At 43.3% G+C, this 22,909-nt stretch overlaps 1 protein-coding gene across 1 annotated transcript in view; it reads right to left on the bottom strand.

Annotated features, from left to right (window-relative positions):
* Positions 1 to 9,642: 9,642 nt before the first annotated feature.
* SLC2A2 (solute carrier family 2 member 2) overlaps positions 9,643 to 22,909 on the bottom strand; it is a 32,043-nt gene continuing 18,776 nt past the window's right edge. The window contains exons 4-11 of the mRNA XM_058661307.1: positions 22,310 to 22,434; positions 19,157 to 19,272; positions 17,974 to 18,136; positions 17,273 to 17,460; positions 16,267 to 16,371; positions 10,767 to 10,868; positions 9,962 to 10,165; positions 9,643 to 9,877 (exon numbers count right to left, since the gene is read on the bottom strand). Of these exons, the coding sequence (XP_058517290.1) occupies positions 9,677 to 9,877; positions 9,962 to 10,165; positions 10,767 to 10,868; positions 16,267 to 16,371; positions 17,273 to 17,460; positions 17,974 to 18,136; positions 19,157 to 19,272; positions 22,310 to 22,434 (1,204 nt within the window). The 3' untranslated portion in view covers positions 9,643 to 9,676. The remainder of the gene's footprint in view (positions 9,878 to 9,961; positions 10,166 to 10,766; positions 10,869 to 16,266; positions 16,372 to 17,272; positions 17,461 to 17,973; positions 18,137 to 19,156; positions 19,273 to 22,309; positions 22,435 to 22,909) is intronic.

The raw sequence follows: 22,909 nt of genomic DNA, 5'->3' as shown, positions 1-22,909 counted from the left end.
ACTGAGGAGGCCCAGTCCTGCAACATATGCTCTATGTTCAGACCACATGTATTTGCACATGTATTTGTGATTTTCCCTGAGGTTGGGGATCAAGTGCAGTGATCCAGTTGTGGAAGACCCTAAGAAACCTTGCGTAGGAGGTCCTCAGTCCTGGCTCTTGTGTGTGTCAGTTGTTGTGGGGTCATATACAGCAGGTCCCCTACACTAACCAGCACACATACTGGCAGGGGCAGACTGCCTGGCCAGTCGGCCCCCCCCGGCCCAGCTATCACACAAACCAGCAGGTGCTGTGGCCTAGATCAGCCCAGCTTGTCCCCAAACCAGGCTGTCAGGTGCACCAGAGAGTGCTACAGCCTAGTTGGAATGACCCCAAAGAACATCTACTTTGCCCGCCTCTAGCCCCAGCTTTTGAATGGATGCTGGAGCTTAGCCTTCCCCAGTTCACTCTGAGCTCCAGTTTCACACACATTGGCAGGTGATGTGGCCTTGTTGGGGTAACCCCTACATTGCCCATCCCTGGTACTCAGCATTTTCTTTTTTTTCTTTTTAAAAATATTTTTATTTATTTATTTTGTGTTTTTTCTTTTAAAACAATCTTTACATAGTTAATTAGGGCACAAAGGTTCAAGGGCTATATGAAAGTGGGTAAGACTATTATTTCCACATTTTTTTTCCTGTATCAGGGATAAAGGGGGAGGTAAAGGGAGAAGCCCCACCCAGTCTCCCACCCACCACAGATCCCTGATGTGGGACATGCTCTGAGGGTGTTGATCAAGTGGTTTTGATAGTTCAACAGTTCTGAATTGCTGCCAATCTCACCACTCCAAGCACAATGAGGTCGTTGAAGTATTCTCTGATTGACATAGTCCGTCTTAGAGTCTCTGTCTGCCCAGTTTTTCATTGCCAACATATGGCTATGGTAGTTGATTGATTTGTTCTGTCCTCTGTCTTTTCATGATTAGGGTTGAGTCCAGCAGTTCGATTGGGGAGATCCCCAAAAGAAACTTTGTCTGAGGTGTTTCCAGACTAGATTCTTGTACGCACTAGCAAGCAAAGGGCCTGGCACAGTCCATCACCCCGATCAGCTGGTGGTTTCAATTGCTGGGTTGGTTCTGTTTCCAGCCCTGTCTTCCACTGGAACCAATGGGTGTTGCAGTCCAGCCTAGTTCTGCCCAGCACATACTCAGCCCTCACATAAACCAGTGGGAGCTGCAGCCTAATCGGAGTGACCCACAATAACCCCCACCAGGCCTGCCCCCTATCCTGGTTTGCCAGTATGTGTAGCAGACTAGTCCAGTCTGTCCCACATCCCATTCAGCTCTCATACATATCAATAGGTATTAAAGCCTAGTTCCATCTAACCAGCTCAACTATCCAGCCCTCACGGATGTTGTTGGGTGTCTCTGTCTAGCCACTCCAGCCCCGTCCTAGTTTTCGTGGCCTCCCGTGGGAGTGGCAACCCAAGAGGGAGGAGCCCACTATTTCCCACCCAGGCCGCTACCACTCCCGGATTATGCACTCTCCGGGTGGTTCTGTGGTTTAACTTGACAGAACTAGCCCCCAGTGCCAGCTTCTGCCATCTGATGCTGTGGCTAAGCCCAAACAACCCTCACCCACTCTAATTTATGCATGCACCAATAGGAATAATCAGCCCAGCCTGGTTTTTCCCTGATCTGGTCCACATGAGGCTCACACGTGCTGTAGCTCTGCCTAGTCTGGTCTGTCCCCATGCCAGCTCACACTCTCCAGTGGAGTAGCTGTTCGGCAAGTGGAGCCCTCCCACATTCCCCCTGCCAGTTCTGCCCCCTCCCTCTCTGGTTCTCATGTGTGCTGTTGGCCATTGCAACCACATCTGCTACAGGCAACCTCACCTTGGCTTTCTGTGTTGTGCACTGCTTTTGCCACACCGAACCTGGCTCGACCCACACTCTATTTTGCTGCTTGGATTTGGCAGCGGGTGATGTGAACTGATTCAGCCTGGTCTGCCCCTGACCCATGCCGAATGTGTGCCAGTGGGAAACTTTCCATGGCCTATTCTGTGCTGTTTCCTATCATGCTTCTTGCGCTAACCTGCAGGGACTGTGTCCTGCCAGAGGAGTTGCCCAGGCTCTTCCATCAGAACCCCTCCAAGTGCCAGGTTTCGCGCGTACCAGTGGGTCAATGAGCCAACCCTACTCAGTTCACCTCCTGTTCTAACTGGCCTTCAACCCATTCTGATTCTTGCTGTTGGATGTTTCTGCTCAGCCACGGCTTGTCCATACCGACATAGAGCTCATATATGGCTCAGTTGGGGTTGAGACCTAGCCTAGTCCGTCCCACATCTGCCCTGGTCCTCCAGAACACCAGACAATGTTGCAGTCTGGCTAGGCTTGGTGCATCCAATCCCAGTCCACACTTGTGCCAACGGAGACTACAACTGTATCGTGACCAGAACACAGCCCATTCCAGCTCGTGCGCCCCTTTGTGGGAACCTCCACCCAGCTAGGGTTTCCCCTTAGCTCCCCAACCGGCCCTGTTCCCAGCCATAAATTGTACACATGCCAGTGGTTGCTGTGACTCAGCTTGGCACAGCCTGTCACCTGTCACAACCCCTGCCTTAGACACTGTGGCTCAGCATCCATGGCTCACGCAGACCAGTTGGTGCAAGAACCTAGCTCGGCATGTCCTGTGCTCCAGCCTGGTTTCCAATCTTACTTGTGGGCTAAGGTTTGCTCAGTCCTGCCTCGTGTGCCTGTTCCATCGGTTTTCATATATTGACGAGTCATTGGTGCTACTTTGCCCAGCCTGTCCGATCCCCAGGTCTGGACCGCCTGTTCACCAGTGGGAGCTATAACTCTCCAGGGGAGTTTCCCAAGTTTCTCCCCCTGATCCCCTCTCAGACCCAGTTCTCATACATGCCACTTGGCTTTAGGCCAGTGCCCGGCATAGTCTGGCCTTTCATTTGGCCTTGCTTGAGCTGGTGAACGTTGCAGTCCGGCCCACCCCACACCCCACTCAGGATGCACACTCGAGCGCCACTGCCCCAACTAGTCCAGACTGCCATCGGTTCTCCAATCTGTGATCAATGGCAGGTTCCCTGCTCTTGAAGTAACCTGTGGGGCTAAATTTCCCTAGGGTTTGGCCCACACATCCCCAACAGAATCTTCCCCCGGATGTGGTTCTCAAGCATGTTTGTTAAAGTCATGGCCCTGCTTGATGTGACCAGTCTCCACTGTGTCAGTTCTGTTTCCAGCCCTGTCATCCCCTTGGACCAATGGGTATTGTGGTCCAGCCTGATCCTACCCACTTTGTACTCGGTCCTCACGCAAACCAGTGAGAGCTGAAACCCAGCTGGGGCAACTCTCCATAACCCCCACCAGGCCTGCTCCCTTCTCTAGTTCCCATGCATGTGGGTATGTACCACAGGCTTGTTCAGTCTGTCCCACCTCCCATTAAGCTCTGATACTTATCAATGGGCATTGAAGCCTAGTTCAGCCTATCAACCTCCTATCCAGCCCACATACATACTGGCAGGTGCCTTTCTTTCTAGCCACCCCTGCCCCGTCCTGGTTTTGTGCTCTCCAGTGGGAGTAGTTACCCACGAGGGAGATGCCCACTATCTCCCTACTAGGCCACTCCAACTTCTGGATTGCGCACTCTCCAGGTGGTTCTGGCATTTAACTTAACAGAATTTGCCCCCGGTGCCAGTCTCTGCCATCTGATGATGTGGCAATGCCCTATCAACACTTGCCCACTCTAATTTTGCTTGCACCATTTGGAACAGTCAGCCCAATCAGGCCCTTCCCCAATCTAATTCACATGAGGCCCACAGGTGTTCCCCTCACCTGTCTCAGCCTTTGCCTTCAATGTTGTGGCATTGTATCCCTGCCTCATGTAGACCAGTTGGGGTAAGAGCCTGGGTTGGAATGGTATGTGCTCCATCCTGATTTCTATTCTTTTTATTTTGAGTTGAAATTTGTTTGGCCCTGCCCAGTCTGCCCCCTTCCAGTTGCAGCTTGGTCCACTCCACATCCTGTTTTAGGATGCTTCTTCGGGTAATGCTGCCTTGACCTGCCCAGAATACCATTGGTTCCTTTACCCATAAATAATGACAGGTGCCATGGTCACTCCTAGCTTAGCCCCTGGCCACCCCAGCCGACAAGCTGACCTGTGGGATTTGTATTTCCACAGGGTTAGGCCCACACTTCCCCTGTAGAGTTTACCCCCCGGACTAAATTCTCTCACATGCTGTTAAGTGTCTTTTTTTTTTTTTAATTTATTTTATTGTATTGTTGTTGACAATCTTTTCATAGTTAATTGAGGTTAAAAAAAAAAGGTTCTGGGGGTATAGGGAAGTGAGTAATACTATTATGTCCATATTGTTTCCATCATATATCTGAGGTAAAGGGGGATATTGAGGGAGAAGCCCCACCCGGTTTCCCACCCACCCCAAGTCCCGGATGTGGGGCATGCTCTGAGATATTTGCTCAAGTGGTTTTAATAGTTCTCCAGTTATGAATCGCTACCAGTTTCGCTCAATGAGGTCGTCCACTGATTGATATGGTCCATCATAAAGTCTCCGTTCGCCCCATATTTCGCTGCCAACAACATACAGCTGAGATGAATGATTGACCTGTTCTGTCTTCTGTCTTTTCTTGGTTAGGATTCTGAGTCCAGCAGTTCGATTGGGGAGATCTCCAAAGAAACTTTGAGGTATTCCCAGACTAGATTCTTGTATGTTCTAGCAAGCACAGGGCCCGGCACAGTCCATCACCCCGATCAGCTGGTGGTTTCAATTGGTTGGTTCTGTTTTCAGTCCCGAGTTGCACTGGAACCAATGGGTGTTGCAGTCCAGTCTGGTGCTGTCCAGTCTGTCCCCCATCCCATTTGGCTCTTGTACTTGTCACTGGGTATTAAAGCCTAGTTCCATCTAACCAACTCAACCATCCAGCCCTCACGGATGTTGTTGAGTGCCTCTCTGTCTAGCCACTCCAGCCCCGTCCTAGTTTTTATGCCCTCCCGTGGGAGTAGTGACCCAAGAAGGGGGAACCCACTTTTTCCCTCCCAGGTCTCTCTGTCCAGGTTTATGCACTCTTTAGGTGGTTCTTTGGTTTGACTTGACAGAATTAATCCCCAGTGCCAGCTGATGCTGTGGCTAAGCCCAAACAACCCTCACCCACTCTAATTTATGCTTGCACCAGCAGGAATAATCAGCCCAGCCTGGCTTTTCTCTGATCTAGTCTACATGAAGTGCACAGGTGTTGCAGCCTTGCTTAGTCTGGTCTGTCCCCATGCCAGCTCACACTCTCCAGTGGGAGTAGCTGTCTGGTGAGGGGACCAGCCCCTTAATCCCCCCGCCAGTTCTGCCCCTCCCTTCCTGGATCTTACGTGTGCTGGTTGGGTGCTGCTGTCAAATCCAGTACAGGCAACCATGCCCTGGCATTCCATAATGTGTACTGGTTTTGTCGCGACCAAACCCGGCTCTACCCATACTCTGTTCTGGTGATCGGATTTGCCAGTGGATGACATGAACTGATTCAGCCTGGTCTGCCCCTGACCCATGCTGAATGTGTGCCAGTGGGAAACTTTCCATGACCTATTCTGTGCTGTTTCCTATCATGCTTTTTGCGCTCACCTGCAGGGACTGTGTCCTGCCAGAGGAGTTGCCCAGGCTCCTCCATCAGAACCCCTCCCAATGCCAGATTTTGCGCATACCAGGGGGTCCTTAAGCCAACCCTACTCAGTTCACCTCCTGTCCTAGCAGGAACAGTGGCTTTTCTTAACTGGCTTTCACCCCATTCCGGTTCTTGTTGTTGGATGTTTCAGTCCAGCCATGGCTCGTCCATACCCACATAGAGCTCATACATGACTTAGTAGGGGGTTGAGACCCAGCCTAGTCCGTCCCACGTCTACCCTGGTTCTCCATGACACCAGATGGTGTTGGGGTCTGAACTGGCCTGGTGCATCCAATCCCAGCTCATGTTAAGTGTCTTGACCCTGCTAAATGTGACCAGTCCACTGTTCCACCACCCAGTCAAGTTATGGTGCCCAGGTAGACAGGCCCCCATCCATAGCTTTGGTGTGGACCAGTGTGTGGCAGTCAGTGCACTCTATGCTAATAGCCATTCTCAGGATTCCTAATTTGGCTGGTGTTTCAGTCTGGCTCAAATAGATCTTAGGGTGCTTCCCTTCAAACCTTCAGGTCTTAGTCCCACTCTTGCCCGAAAGTTTCATGTCCCTGTTACTGAGAATCACCAGGAATTCATGGTTCACCTACACTAAGGCTGGCTTTATTCATGGGAGCCCCTAAGCAGCTATTTCATATCATAAAAACCCCAGAGCTCGCCACTGGGAGGCCAGCAGGCAGAGACTGGCACCATTTTGTGCACTGGTAGCCCAAAGCCAAGGACTCAGCCACTGCCTTTCAGCAGTGGTTTTGGCCTGCTGAGTCCCCAGTCTCGGATTCGCTCGGCAGTGGCACCTCCCACAGCTGCCACCCTGGGGGGGTGTTCAAGCCGCCCCCAGCCCCAAGGTCTGGAATCCTCCCAGACTCGTCCTGCCACCAGCTTTTGGCATCAGGGCCGAGCTAGGACATTAATCCAGTTCCCAAGTTCCCCTCATGGCTACTCATCCTGAGGGAAGATTGCTCTTGGACCTGGAGAAGCCAAGGACTTAGCCACTGCCTTGCCAATTACTTATTTTCTTTATTTCTTTTTTTAAAGATTTATTTATTTTTATTACAAAGTCAGATATACAGAGAGGAGGAGAGACAGAGAGGAAGATTTTCTGTCCGATGATTCACTCCTCAAGTGACTGCAACAACCGGTGCTGCGCCGATCCGAAGCCAGGAACCAGGAACCTCTTCCAGGTCTCCCACGCGGGTGCAGGGTCCCAAGGCTTTGGGCCGTCCTCACCTGCCTTCCCAGGCCACAAGCAGGGAGTTGGATGGGAAGCAGAGCTGCCGGGATTAGAACCGGTGCCCATATGGGATCCCCGTGTGTTTAAGGTCAGGACTTTAGCCGCTAGGCCACGCTGCCGGGCCCGCCAATTACTTATTTTCAAATCTTCTCCCTTTTCTGACAATTCAAGTGATTGAAGGTAGGATTTTCTCAGGGTTTGTTTCATTGAACAGTAACAAAGTATGATTTTCATAACAGAAGTCAGATATTTGCCGATTATTTATTCTCATAAAAGGGAATCATCCATTCTTCCTGTTGTTGGAAGTCAGATTGGCTTTTTCGACTGTTGATAGTTACCAGATTGAAATAAATTTGAACTTTTAATATTTTATTATATGTGCTGCTGAAGCAAGCACAAATTTGAGCTTTTAAAAATCTCACAATTTATTTATTTATTTATTACAAAGTCAGATATACAGAGAGGAGGAGAGACAGAGAGGAAGATCTTCCATCCGATGTTTCACTCCCCAGGTGAGCGCAATGGCTACAGCTGAGCCAGTCTGAAGCTAGGAGCCAGGAGCTTCTCCTGGAGCTCCCATGCAGATACAGGTTCCTAAGGCTTTGGGCCATCCTCTACTGCTTTCCCAGGCTACAAGCAGGGAGCTGGATGGGAAGCGGGGTTGCTGGGATTAGAACCGGCGCCCATATGGGATCCCAGCACATTCAAGGCAAGGACTTTAGCCATTAGGCCACCGCACCGGGCCCAAAACTCACAATGTTTTAACTTCAGAATCAGAAGAGCGAAAACTGTGAGAAGGAGATGAGTCTAGACTAGCTAGTCTTCACTTTCAAAATTTTAGTTATTTTTTGTATAAAGTAAAACAACACTAAGTATAAAGAAATAAATTTATTGATGTAAAACTGTAACATATATATGCTTTTTGAGCTAAAAGCAGTTTCTTTTCTTGATAACAGTTTCTGACTGGTACAGTAACATCAGCAGCAGATGGCTCAGGGTGGCTGACAATAAACCTCTTGTCCCCATGTCACTAATATGGAATTGTAATAAAAATCTAAATAGATCGGTAGATATAGATTGTTAGATTTAGTCCATTCGTTCTGCTTAGAATGCTGTAAGCACAAGATACCGACTTTCTACTGCATGTTTTGCTAAGCATGAAACAAGAAGTAGTTTATGCATTTACACTGATTTCCGTTACATAATACTTTTGCAATTTTTGAGAATTATCAACAACTTTGATCTTATTATAATCTTACCAAATTACATTTAAGTATTCTATGCAGCATTTGATTTGGTATTAAGTATTATTGAAAGAAATAAAATTACAAAGGATTCTTTAAAAATAACATAACTTAGACAAAAGCAAGTTTTTAAAATACAATAAAAATTTGTATAAACTTACTAAATAGCATCCAGTTTGGTTTTAGGAAGTAGATTGTCTTTATATCTTCTGGTTCTTTAGTGTGCTTTAATTTCCTTAGCATTGTAGGATTGTTCTGAAGTAAGCAAATATTGGCATGAATATAAAAAGCTACTTTTATTCAAAAGAAAAAGTTGAAACAATCTTCTTCATCCTAGCAGTCTCTCTGTGATGCCGGTTCTAGGTAACATGTACTGGGCACCTTCTGTGTACTGGGTACTCTGCCTAATATTTTAACCCTTTCAGCAGCTGAGGCAGGTGATGCCACAGAGCCCATTTTATAAGAGAAGGCTCCAAGTTCAGATATGCAAAAGGCAAAAGACACAGAGAGTAGACTAAAACTCAGAGCTCCTTCGCTTTCCCTTTATACTGTGACTCCCTTAGGAGGGAGGAGAGAAGCAGTACTTGGTATTTGTCCGCATGGATGACAGTGCTGTCCATGGAGCAGAGAGCAGACAGCAGGGAGGAGGAAGTTAGGACAGACCCTTTACAGGGCCACAGTGTGTCACAGTGGGTTAAGGGGCCACCTAGGATGCCAACATCCCATAGGGCACCCAACATCTGATAATACACCTGGGAAAGCAACAGAAAACAGGTCCAACATCTATATTAATACTAATTGGCATGCCAGGCTGTATGAGCAAGTACAATTGTTTTAGTGTGTAATCTTGTAAGAAGTTTTCGGTCATTCAGCAAAGTAACTAAAATATTTTTTTCTTCTGAGTACTTGGAGATTTTTGAAAAACCTACTAAAATAAGTTTTTCTTTTAAGGCATATTTAACATATTCAATAAACAATTCCACATGAAAATACAAAAAAAATTAAAACGTGAAGAAAGTACAGATTCTAATAGGAAGAAAAAATTGTGTGAAGAAATGCAAAGTTCGGTTTTAATGTGAATCTTAGGGCTGCTAGCTAAACCTCTTTTACTATGAGAATCGTAAGAAAAATCCTATTTAATCCTATTCTAATATATAAATATCAGTCATGCCTTCAGATTTCTTAGTCATATACATAACAAAGCAAAACTATGATACATTTAAACCTCTTCAGTTTCAGAAGGATTTCAGAAGAACCTTGCTATAACAATAGGGCTGGGAACATTAGCATACACTTGCTCGTTAGTGTGGTGAAATTAGCGAGCCTCTCTGATTTACTTAGTCACAGTCTTACCATCAAAAATACATTGTCTTAAAGAAAAAAAAAATACTTTCTTTGGTAGTATTTGATGAAATTTTTCATCCGAGTCCATACAAAATAGAACACTTGAAGATGTAGATATAAAATTCTCAACAAGCCATTTAAAAATACAAAGTTTCCTTCCTATTTTGTTCATATCGAAAAGCAGGTTATCTTCACACAGTCTCTGTCGCGCCAAGGAACTCCAGTTCTACCGCAGCCTTTGGCCGTTGAGCTGAGCCGCTTTTCTTTCGGAATTCTGCAGCAATTTCCTCAAAAGACTTTCCTTTGGTCTCTGGAACTTTAAAAAACGTGAACAGGGTAAAAGCCAAGACCACTCCGGAGAAGAGGAAAAACACGTAAGGCCCGCAGAATTCCTGGAGAGGGAACAAACACGGAGTTCCAATTAGTCACTGCGTGACCATCGTCTCAGTAAGTCTGTGTGTTGTGAGGCTGCTTACCGCCAGGTACGGGAAACACAGGGCCACCAGGAAGTTGCAGGCCCAGTTGCTGAAGGCAGCGAGTGCTAAGGCAGCTGGCCGTGGTCCCTGACTGAAAAATTCTGCCACTATGAACCAGGGGATTGGGCCTGGACCAATTTCAAAGAAAGTAACATTGAGGAAGATGGCTACCATGCTCACGTAACTCATCCACGTGAACTTGTCCTGAATCAAAACAGAAACGAAAGTTAGGGCTGGGATCAAGGCAGCCTTTTCCTTTATCCACCCCCACCCCACCCCCCAAAAAAATTCCCAGCTGAGTTTAGAGATGGACATAGCTCTTCTTCCAAATGTATTTATGTTCGTTGACGTATAAGTCATTCTAGACTGAAACCCGCTTAAACTTTTTGAACTTCGCCATAGGAAATCCATGGTCTTGGGAGGCTATGTGGCACTTAGTTAATCTTTTCCTCTGAAAGGGACAAGGCAAACATCCAGTGCTCTTTGTTCCTACTCCTACTGAGGCTACTAGTATAGTTGCGGGACTCCTTGTCACGCAGTGGGTTAAGGATACCAGGCTGGCTACAGTCATTTGCTTGCTCAAGGTCACACAGGCATTGGATCCCGGTGGGCCTGTGCTCTAACCATGCGGCCAGACTGCCAACCTTGGTAACAAACAGTTGGCATCTCCACAGTTCTCCTTTGTGTCATATGCAGTCCTTCTGCCTTTATTTCATAAATCCGTCTCAGATATCTTGATACACAAAACACCTGAAACTGACGCACAGGGGGTGCTGTTGTATCTCAGAGCAGGTGCCACACTCACCTGTAGCAGGAGTCCCACTGACATGAAGATGGTACAGAAAAACATGCCACCCATTCCTATCAGAAACAGAGAACGCCGCCCAGCCTTCTCCACGAGGAATACCTGGGAACATTTATAAAAACATTCTCATTTTTTTTCAACTTGAAAAAATATTAGCTTTTTTTAAAAAATTTTTTTATTGTATTTTTGTTGACAATATTTACATAGTTAATTACAGTAAAAAAAAAAAGGTTCAGGGGGTATAGGGAAGTGGGTAATAGTATTATGTCCATATTGTTTCCATCATGTATCTGAGGTAAAGGGGGGTATCGACGGAGAAGCCCCACCCAGTTTCCCACCCACCCCAATCGAACTGCTGGACTCAAAATATTAGCTTTATATCTAAGTTATTGTTACTATGAAAGATGTCCTCATTTATTCAGTAGAGGGAGAAGGCAGTGCTGTTATTCCTTTTGACAAATAGGAGACTGGTGCCTTTGGTAGCAGAGCTGGAGTCACTAACTGGATTATGAACTATTGCCACTTAATTAAGTGGCATTGATTTGAGGAAGGCCCCTCTGGAAGTGTACCACAGTATTCCCAGAATGTTTGGATTATCACCTTGAATATAACATTCTAAAGCTGTACATCTTGCACCTCTTATATTCGTGTACACTTGAGACATGAACGATCTTCATTTTCAAGTGACCTTACTTCCCCCATTGATGTTTATCCAGGGTTATAATCACAAAAGTGTATGTATCCACAGGTACCTGGATTAGTATGACTGTACTAGTGTCAACTATTCGTTTCTCTCTCTCTCTGTATACACATTTTTATTTATTTTTAAATTTATTTTGGTTTTATGATACAGTTCCATAGGCTCTGGGATTTTCTGTCTCTCTCCCCAAGTTGTCTCCCCCCTGCCCTTGACTTCCTCTCTAGTGTTATAGTGGGTGTTCTTCAGGAGCAATCCTAAGTCCATCATGCTGTTACTGAGGTGTTTCCTGACCTTGTGGGCATGGGCGATGTCAGAGAGTCCATCATCCTACTGATAGGATAGTTTCAGCACTTTCACTGGCATTCTGTCTTTGGTCTGGATGCATAGAGGATTACTGTACTTTGTCTCCACATCTGAACATCTGGGCTACGCTATCGGGGGCACCCACCTGGGGCCAGCCTTCCATGGTCTGAAGGGCAGGACTCTGTACCCGGCAGTAAGCGCTGTCTGGGGCCAATGCCAGGTCCGCATCCGCTACCTGGGCGAAAGGAGAGCTGAGCCACACTCCCTGTTGCACCTGAGCCGCCGGCGTGTGCGCCACATCCTGGGGCATGCAGGGCTGGGCCAGGTAGCTGCTCTGCCCTTGCCCCCAGCCATGAAGCGCTACCTGCTCTACCAGTGACCCTCCAAGACTACACAGACTGAAGGAGTCGGGGCACCACCTCAACACCCAGGACTGAGGGGAGGGGCCTACAGCTGCTGTGGCTGGGGGAGGTGAGGCAGGACCCCTCTGCTAAGCCAGCAGTCAGGCCTGGGGCAGCCTGGTGGGCAAGGCACTTCAAGTAAAGAAAGTACAGACTGTGTTGTTACACACACAAAAAAAAAAACAAAAAGAACAAACAAAAAAACCCCTTCAAATCCATGATGGCAGCAACAGTTTCTTCCTGGGGCCTCATCAAAGTTGGTCCAAACACCACTCCTAAATTTGCCACGGTCATTAGATTCTGCTTGGAGTGATTTGAAACGTTAGTCAGGTGCTTCATCAAAATATCCAACATTTCTTTATTTTTCTGTGGCAATTTGTGGACCAAGAAATGGATGGCATTGACTCGAGATTCTGGGCTGCCACTTTTGGCTGGCCCCAGTATACATCCCCTTAAACACAGAGCCAATGAACACAGTTCACAACAGGAAGAAAAAAGTAATAAATTTGTATCAACATGATGTTAATGAACATTCTACAAAAAGCCCAATGCATTGCTAGAGTGATGAAAATGAGAATTAAATTTAAAAACCTTCTTGTAGAAAAAGATGCTGGTGTGTGACTCTTGTGGTGCTGAAGGAATTACAATAAAAACTGGAGTTTCATTACTCATGAGATGTAGCAAAAACAGTGTCGAAAGGGACACTTATAACCTCATGTGTTTACAAGCAATCCATTTCTTATTGATGATCAATTAATGAATCACAGTAATTGATTGAGAAAGATGCAAATAACTAGCAAGTGCAAAAAAGTAAGATTTACAGCAAAAATAACTAGATTTGTAGTGTCAGCTATTTTTATCAGTTTCTCACTGCTTAGTAGAGTCAAGTTCAAAGCCAAAATTGGAATTTGAATGGAAACATTCAGCTGACGCATTCAAATTGAGTATTGTTCCCAAATTGTCAGGTCTTTATTTTTCTGGCGTTCTTAATTGTACCTGCTGCTGGATGTGAACTATCGATTTGAAGATAAGACTTGAAAGCAAAGGGTTAAAGTACTTTCTTACTGTAATTGGGAAGATAGATCCTTGCCAACTTCTTTTTATCTTCCAATAGGCCTCTGCATTAATGTTTAAAATTTATAATTAGCCATGACCAGAGTTTATTAAATAAAACTTTTGCCTGATTATCTGGAATACTGCTAAGGCTGTAGAGTCTCACACACACACATACACACACACCCTACATATTACAGTTTCTCACCTCAGTGTGTAAAGTGGCTAGCTAGGCTCATCAACCTATGACTAAGTCAATAGCAAGCCAGTACTCTCAATATAATGAGCCGTGGCTCTGGAAAGAGCTGAGAAATGGTTCACCTGCAGAGAGAAGCCCTTTCATCCCAGAGGCGCATACTTGGGGAGAGTTTCCATCACTTCAGATGGGACAGTAATAAGCAAAGGGCCCTTGGCTAAACAGTGAGCAGTAACAGGAAAAGCACATTTTTCTCAAATTCCTAACATTTATCTACATGAGGGGATTTCAAGAGTTCATGGAAATTGGAATTGTAAGTTTACTTAGATGCAAAGAGTTTCGAAGCTTCTGCACAATATCTTCATGATGTACATTTCCATGAAGTTTTTGAAGAATGCTACTGTGTGCTTGGACTTTTTGGTTACAACTTTCAAAGCTGAACTGATGAGAGCATATCAAGCTCTTAGGAAATTAGACACAGTCTTGCATGAATAAGGGCCCTTACGATGCATTTTATTTATTTCTGTAGAGATTATTCAGTAGACAATCAACTTTAAAACTGAGGCTGGGTGTGAATTCTAGGCTGTGTTTGATGAGGCCACAGACTGGTGGTGTGCCTCCTAGGTGCCTGGCTGGAGTCTGGAGCAAAACTTTTTCCCTCAAAGCTGTCCAGTTTCCCATACAACCTATATTCCTTCCTGTTTCCTTTCTGTCTAAAGATTGCAGGCTTTTTTCTACCATTCCCTTAGGAGTGGAAGAAAATTTGACATGCAGACCATAGTGCAGTGTGACATTGGTAAAGTCTCTGCCTTCTCCAAGACTTACTCAGAAAAAAAAAAAAAAACCTGAATATGTTCTTTCCAAATTGGTGATACACTAACCACATATATATTTCTGACTTCCATATCTTTATTTGAAAGGATACACAAACCATGTTAGCAATGATCAAAGTTTGGGAATGCAAGTAGTTGAGTGAGTTATTACTCCTTCTGTACTATGTAAACTTTAGTCTTTCAAAAATGAATATATTTAAACTTTTAAAATATTGTCTGGGGTCTGACATTTAGCCTGGCAAAAGATCTCTATTCTAGATGCCTGTGTTCCGTATAGGAGTGCCTGGGTTCAGTGACTGGCCTTGGCTCCTGGCCACAGCTCTTTGTGGTGCAGACCTGGGGAGATTGTGGCGATGACGTCATAGTTAGGCTCTCGCTGTTCACAAAGAACACTTGGACTGATTGCAGGCATCTGGTCAGGAAGCCAGGGAATGGGAACTCTCTCTGCATGTCTGTCAACTGTTGTTTCATTCTGTCTCTCAAAGCACAAAACAAAACAAAAGCCCAAATCCAATGTTATTTATAGTTCTGGAACAACAATGAAATTGTTAAACTGATTTTTATTATACCTCTCAGCCGCTCAAAAACTTCACAGAACCAAAGGACAAACTCTAAAAGGTGTATTCAAAATATTTGGGACACTGTTAAATAACTCTTCCCATTCAGTGGTGTTAGGAGCCAGACAGAAAAAAGAAATACCGGACAAGTTTGCTGTTTAGATATTCTCAGAATTTAGGCTACCCAATTGTGACAATTTAGTGCTTTACATATCAAATCTTATTATGCACAGTGTTTTAATAATATCTATTTTATACAAAGGCGTTTAAAGAGGGATTTGTAAAATACTAGTACAGGGAACCAAATGCAGAGTAGTGCCTTCCTTAGATCACATCCCAGTAAGAGGCTCTCACTGATTTAACGTGGCCTCTGGGCTGCGACAGGCGTTATCTCTAAAGGCATGTCTGCAGATCCACGGGTGTCCTGTTATCTGTTCCCCGCCCAAGGGTAGCGCTGCTTAATGTGATCTAGACAAACTTGCTTTTTGCTCTGGGGAGCAAGACTGTGGTTTATTGACTCTGCTAAGCAACAGTTAAAAGTCCATGTGCACAGAATGAAAACATGTGACTAAAATGTACTGAGGCTAGTGTTGTGACCAAAATGGAAAAGCAGAAGCTTTGGAACATTCTGTATTCAAAGGCTAAAATGAGTCAAATTGCTCTCATTTTAGAATGAATTGCATTAATTGGGAAGTTTTATTGTTTGTTGAGGTCTGCTGATTTCTTAGATGATTATGTTTAATGTATTGTTGCCAAGATACTGAGTCATTTCCATAAGGTTCCTGGTTTTACAAAGAGTATATGATCTCTTGCCTTTATCAGAAAATAAAAGAAATTGATTTTCCCACTTATATTAAATTCACTCATCATATCACACATGTTGGTATGTATCATCACAAAACACATTTTTTTCTGCTACCTGGAAGCTCCACCCTATGGCCCAACACCATAGGAATTTGTTGCGTCAGTTTAATTCTACTTGGAGACTAGATAGCTATTGGAGAGTACCTCTATATTATGTTTGAAAATGTCTCTTCAAATCATCAAGATGAAAACATTTCAATCATGGAAGGGGACAACCTAGGAAGATAATTCAATATTGACAGAAATGATAAGCTGTCAACTAATCCCAAAGAGTTGAGCGAGAAAATAAAAGAATGGCCATGCATTTACATAAACAGTAAGTCCTGTGTTTGCAAGTGAGTTTTTAATTCCAAGAGGAGTAACTAAGTCACACCGGCTGCCGCTGCGGGGACAGCCAGTGATTCGCCATCTTGCTTATGTCCTCAGTACAGTATTTGCTTGAGGAGGAGGACACGTCCCATAAGCCGCCTAGTTCTACACCTACAGTGCACATGGACAAAAGTCATTGCTTACTTTTAGATCACAGGTTTGGTTTGGTTTGGTTTTCTCCCATGTCTGGACCAGGAAAATGTTTATCTATGGTGTTTACTTACAGAGATAGCAGTGGAAACTGTGTTGATGACACCAACTCCAATGGTTGCATAAACAGGTTGACTAATTCCAGCTTTCTGAAAAATGCTTGTTGAGTAGTAAAAGATCTGCAAAGTAAAAACACCTGGCCCTTAATCAAGAAGACCATCCTCAATGTTTTTAAAGTAGAAACTATTTCAGTTGCTTGTGTTCAGTTGTCTAAGTCGTGGTCCACAGAACTTCATAAAGAATCTCTGCATTCACACCTCCCAGAGGAGGGGAGTCCACCACTTTCCTTTTGTGCTTCAAGGGCTGGCACTGTGGCACAGTGAGTTAACCTGAGGCTTATCATGTGGGCATCCCATAGCAGAGCACGAGTTCAACCCTAGTTTGTTCTGCTTCTTATCCAGCACCCTGCTAATGCTTCTGGGAAAGCGGTGGAAGATGACCACATGCTTGGGTCCCTGTCACCCATGGTGGAGACCTGGAAGGAATTCTTTGTGTCTTGCTTTGGCTTGGTCCACCCCTGTTGTGACCATTTTAAAGTTGACTTTCAAAAGCTATTGAAGCAAAATAAGGAATGTCATCATTTGTTGTTTGTTGTAACAAAGATACCAGCAATTTAAGTGTGTCTTAACTGTTTAAATGTATACCTCTTTCATTGTAAAACTGTGAAATATTTATTTGAAAGATAAAGCAACAAAGATGGAGAGGGTGGAGAGAAAGATTTGCTGATTCTTCAAATGACCACAATAGCCAGAGCTGGGGCAGGACAAAGCCAAGATCCAGGAATTCCATATGGGTCTCCCCTGTGGGTGGCAGGGGGCCATGTATTTAAACCATCATCTGCTGCCTTCCCAGGCATCTTAACAGGAAACTGGATTAGAATAGGGTATCTACAACTTGAATTGGCACTTTGTTAATGTATGCAGAAGTGGCTGCTTAGCTTGCTGTGCTATAACACTTGCCCATCACTCTATTTATTAATTCATTTTGCTCTTATGAAGCAGAAGGTGTTCTTAAACTTACCCCATTGATTCCAGAAAATTGCTGAGCGATATGGAGCATCAGTGCCACTATAACTGGCTGTCGGTAGCTAGAGTTTGTAAAGAGTTGAATTATGGAGACTTTCTGTTCATTTGAAGCTTCTTCTTTTTCTTTTCTCATCTCATTAATGTCTTTGGTGACATCATCACTTCCTCTTAATCTTCTCAAGCCTGTCCCCCAGAATGATCTGATTAGACAATTCATATTAAAAGGAAAATATTTTTTCTTATATTAATAAAAGAGTTATAATTCTGCAGGTCTCCTTTTGCTTAGGAGTGTGGGTATTGGAGAATGTTTCTGTTCACTTGTACACTTCGGTTTTAAAAACCGTGGGACTGTCTCATGACAGTGAAAACTGTTTTCCTCTTTATCATAGAGGCATAATGCTGCAAGCATATTCTAGTGGCTTCTCATTGAATCTTCACTTGATCTTAGCCAAAAGACCGAGAAGCAGTTCTCTCATTGAATCTTATTCCCTACCTGTAGGTTTCTGCTTGGGAATTCAGTGAGTATTTATGGTTGTGAAATGGCTTGTGTACCAGTGGTGCATCTTACATGCAATCACTGAGTTTATCTGAAAGGCCTGGGAATTAATTACACAGATAGTCATTCATATACATTGTTTTACAGTAGCTGATAATTCCAAAATACTAGGAAGCAAGAAAATTCACTCACAAACTTACTTTTCTTTGCTTTGACTTCCTCTTCCAACTTGATGTAAAGGTATCTTGGGCTTTCTGGACAGAAAAATAGCAGTAGCATCTGAAGCAGGGCTGGCGCAGCAGACATGCCAAGCAGGATGTGCCAGGAATGATTATTGCCCAGGATGGAGTCAAGCCCCACAATCTGAAAAGGCAGAAACACAACGTATCATCTTTATAATCCTTTGCTTCTGCCTCTCCAGCACTTTGTTTAGCAAGCACATGGGCTAGTTTACATGTATATTTAACCTTGGTTCATGTGCAGGATATTTTAGAATGTTTGTGAAAATGTGGGTTTAAAAGATAAGTTTACTGTGCCAAACAATTTTGAAATCCACGATTGTTTTAAAAATGATGCACATTTTCTACAAACTTCTTGTAGACTCCACATAGAGCTAAGATGGAAACTTACTAGTGTGTCTCACTTCAATTAAATTAGGCATGATTTCGTTTGTCAAGAAATTCACATAGATTTTTTTTCTTTTCAATTAGGCAAACTAAAAAACACATTTGAAATCTAAAGCAACACAAAGCTGCTAGCTCTACGTATCCAGATGGAATGGTATTATATTCACTTCATGCATAACTTTGGACCTTTTTTTAGGCATTCCTTCTTAGATTACCTAGAGCTTAAATATTATGGGGTTCCATAGATAGAATGGTTGCTCTGGTGAAAGCCAGCTTGATTATGTATAGAATTCCCTGCAGATGGCGGCAAGTATTGGGTTCTAAGAACCCCCTCTTGAGACTACATGGTAGGAAAAAAGAGCAAGATGAGCAAATGCACCTGTGATTATCTGTTGTAATTAGATTTTCAGGTAATAGACTCAACACAGAGGAAAACAGATAGTCAAAACTGGGATTTTCTTCTTGAAATCTGAAAGAAGTATTTTAATTCCAGAATAGCTCCGGAAATTTTATACTTAGCTTGCCAGCTCATCTCAAGTGCCAAACCCATCCTAAGAGAAAAAAAAAGGGACAAGGGGGAAGAATGTACCTCTGGCTGAAAAGTCTGTGTGTCTGCATTGCCACATCTGGCAAAACTGTCTTCTCTTTCTTATCCTGGCCTACAGTGACAGTGGGTAGTCAGGGTGCAAGATGACATGCCCCAGGGGAGAAGAGATGAAAGAAAATATGTGTGAAAGAGGGGGCAGGATGTCTTTACCTGACTAATAAGAATGCCCATGACAATGCCCAGCTGGTGAAGAGCTCCAAGAGCGCCCCTGAGTGTGGTTGGAGCAACTTCCCCAACATACATTGGAACGAGGCCTGAAATTAGCCCTGTATGAGACATGAACACAAATGTTAAAGTACAGCCAGGACTTTTTCAAGAACAATTCTTTGGTTTAAGTACAGCCAGTATCCTGAATTCAAGCCCCTTCTTGAGTTCATTGGAAGTAACAGCTTTTGTACCCAGCCATAGATAATTTATGCAAAGGTTATTTGTTGGTACAATGCTAAATGAAGTCATGGTTGGAAATACGAATAGAAAGGAATGCTTGGTCATATTTGCAGTTTTTCATGGTGTTGTTTATCTAGCATTTAGTTTACATCAATAACGCCTTAGGCTGTCGTCAGAAAAGGGACTGAGGGATATTCTTGTCTTATTCTTATTGTGGACTCTTGGGAGTAGAGGAAATTAGAACATAGATAGGCCAACATCTTGATGGAGATTGTAAGTAATTTGCCAAAGGTCATAATGCAATGGGGCATTAGCTGTGATCGCTTTCTGAGTTGCTGTAAATGTGGAGCTGCCTCGCATCCCCTGTGGGGTGGTGATGGGTGCACACAGAGTGGGGGTGTTAAGGAGGCATTGAAAGGCTCTGCTTACTTATGGCAGTCAGAGCAAATCCTGTCTAAATATTCAGCCTCAGATATTTTACTGGAAGACAGACCGTTGTTGCTTATAGGAATATAAACATTTTGAAAGGCACTATGTCATACTGCCTTGTGTAGCTTTCTTCAGTACATAGACAGTCATCTTGGAAATGCTGGAGTATCCAGCCATCTGAGCATTGCATCAAAAGTCAGAGACTGTGGCATTTTCTCAAGAATTTACAAGTAAGATTTGTCAGTGTTCCTCTTAGAGATTATTCGCCTGTTAAAAGAGATGGATCGTATTTGTATAAAAATATGTTTTTGCAACTGTTTTCTACATATAATCTATATATAATAGATTATATGTATATAATAAATGTAGGTATATAATTATAACATACACATATATACATATATATCGTGTGTGTGTGTGTGTGTGTGTGTGTGTATGCTTCAATTTGTCCTTAAACCTCAAGTGAACATCTATGTTGCTGATAGGACCTCTGCTGAATTCTATATGTAACCTTAATGTATGTCCTGTTGATCTTATGTAAGGGAAAAAACTCATTTATTTGACCCTGTTCTAGATTGCATTATCTTTCTGTCATAGCTAATATACAACAAGGACAGAATGATGTGGATATGCTCACAGGGATGAAACCACTGGACTCTAAAGTGAAATTATGTATTTCAATCTCTGAATATATGTATATTCATATTTTATATGCCTTAGCATCATTAATGTTCAAAAAAGATTTTAAAAGATGATTGGAAAACACAAGTTGCATGACTATGCTAATTACGTGTTCCTCTACAGAATGTTTATTACATTTGTTTTAGAATTTGCTAAAAATATTTTGTGATTTTTTTCAAATTGCACATTGTATATTTGAAAAGAAAGAGGACTCATGATCTGACTTCTTTCATAGTATCTCAACAAAAAGGAATCTGAACCTCATAATTAACACCTCCGAGGCTACTACAGACAGTGCTGGAATGGATTTACCTGAATCCAAAGCTTTTCCTGGCAAGTCGACTTTTCACTTTGATGAAACTATTCTGACCCTCAGCTGTTTGTATTGACATTGAAAGTAATGACAAGATACGTTTAATTCAGCTATTAACCTGTAAGTATTTTAGATTTTTGCTTCAAATGATTATTGAAAACACATAATATTAATCTTTTCTGCAGATGAAATGCTTGATATACAAAGTTGCCCTTACTGCTCTTATCCATCCCTACTGGCTATTAGTAACTATCGTCCATGAAAACGAGTGAAAAGATCAGCGCCGAACCAACAGACTAAGGCTGATGGTTTTGAGAAGTTAGAGAGCTGATCATTTGTTTTAGAAATTGAACGGTTCTGCCTTTGTTCAGACTTTTGCTAATTTGTTGCTTCTGTAATTTTGAAAAGTTTTCTGCAGGAATTAGTGATTTTTTATGAGATAGACTAAAGTTCAGGAGAGGAATATCTTTTCTTTGTTCTGAACTACAGTTGCTTCTGTTTGATTTCTTCTCCCCGTGGGTACCACTACTTCACTGAGTCATATCTGGAACTGGGCAGGGTTAGGGGTTGTGGCCTAAAGATGGCACCAGGTAGGACAACAGTCTTGGAGGGGCAGAGTTTGTATTGCGGGTTTAGCTCTCTTCCACTCCATGTAGCACACGAGTGGTGCTGCTACGGCTGACTGGAAGCTTGGTATGTGCTAGAGTCTGTCCTGCCTATTTTACATATATTTTCACACTCATATCGTATTAGTCAGTTTTTTGTTGCTACAACTGAACACCTGTCACAGACTACTGACAAAGTCAGGAGGTTTTTGGTTCAAAGTTCCCTCAAAGGGATCTGTCAGGTCCCATTGTTTTTGGCTTTTTGGTGAAGTTGAGAGATAGCAGTTGGGCAGAGGAAGGATCCGTGGTGGGTCAGGAAGCAGAAGAGGAAAGGCTGAACCTCAGTCAGTTGTCAGAACCAACCATCTGCCAAGATCTCCCTTTGGAAGAAACTGCATACAACAGCCTACACCTCAACACCATAATGGGATCAAACCTCTACTGCCTTTAATGCCATTGACTTAGTTAGGACTTTGGCGTTCAAATGTCTACCTGAGTTGGAGAATGAGAATACATTCAAACTATATCATATTATGTAAGGTAGACAAAAAAATTCTTGTCATTTAACAGATTGGAAAAAGCTGAGAGCATTAAATAATTTGTCTGAGATCAGGCGACTAGAGGTTGCATCACTGCAGTGAATTAGAACATAAGATAGCATCACAGTTACCACTTAACTGACCTCTAATCTCTCCGACTCAGGATGTTAACTTCATGCTACTGCCTTTCCCTTTGTCATGCCATCAAGGCTAAATATCCCATCGTATTGTCACATGTGTCTTCAGAGTAATTTTCAAACAAAACTGTGTGTGTGTGTGTGTGTGTGTGTGTGTGTGAGAGAGAGAGAGAGAGAGAGAGAGAGAGAGAGAGAGAGAGAGAGAGACGTACCGCAATATAGTCCTGATATGCCTCTTCCTGCAATTATAAGGATATGAGATGGTCCCAATTTTGAACACCCCATCAACAGAGCTCCAACTAATGAGAGGATGTTTGCTACCAACAGGGATTTGATTCTGAAATTTTGAAAAGAAAGATGAACAAATTTAGCATCAAAACTTGATAAAATTATTTGCTTTCAAACATTATTAAGATTTTTGTCCAAGAGCAATTATTTTAACTCTACTTGTAAAAGCTAGTTTAGAAATCTTGAACCAAGATTGTGATTTTGATTCATCTATGGGCTAAAAGATTAAGTGTAAGTCCTAGATGTGAAGAAAGAGTCTGGGATATGTACTCCTGATCTTCACACTTGGTTTAAGATGATTCCATTACACTGATGAATAGTTCAATTCAGCTAACAATTTTGATACTGTTTCAAATAGTTAATTAATTAGATATTTGGCAAGTTGCTAGCTCAATTCAATTTTGAAGTTGCAATCTAAAACCTTGTTGTCTTCCTTTTTCCTCTGTGAGTGATATAGGTTTTGAGTTGATGTAATTAGGAAAGAAATTGCCCATGATCAAGTTTCCTTTTGAATAAACTATTGG

This window comes from Ochotona princeps, chromosome 3 (assembly GCF_030435755.1).
Source record: "Ochotona princeps isolate mOchPri1 chromosome 3, mOchPri1.hap1, whole genome shotgun sequence".
NCBI lineage: Eukaryota > Metazoa > Chordata > Mammalia > Lagomorpha > Ochotonidae > Ochotona > Ochotona princeps.
Note: the sequence above shows the minus strand (reverse complement) of the source record. Positions and strands in the feature narration are given on the sequence as shown.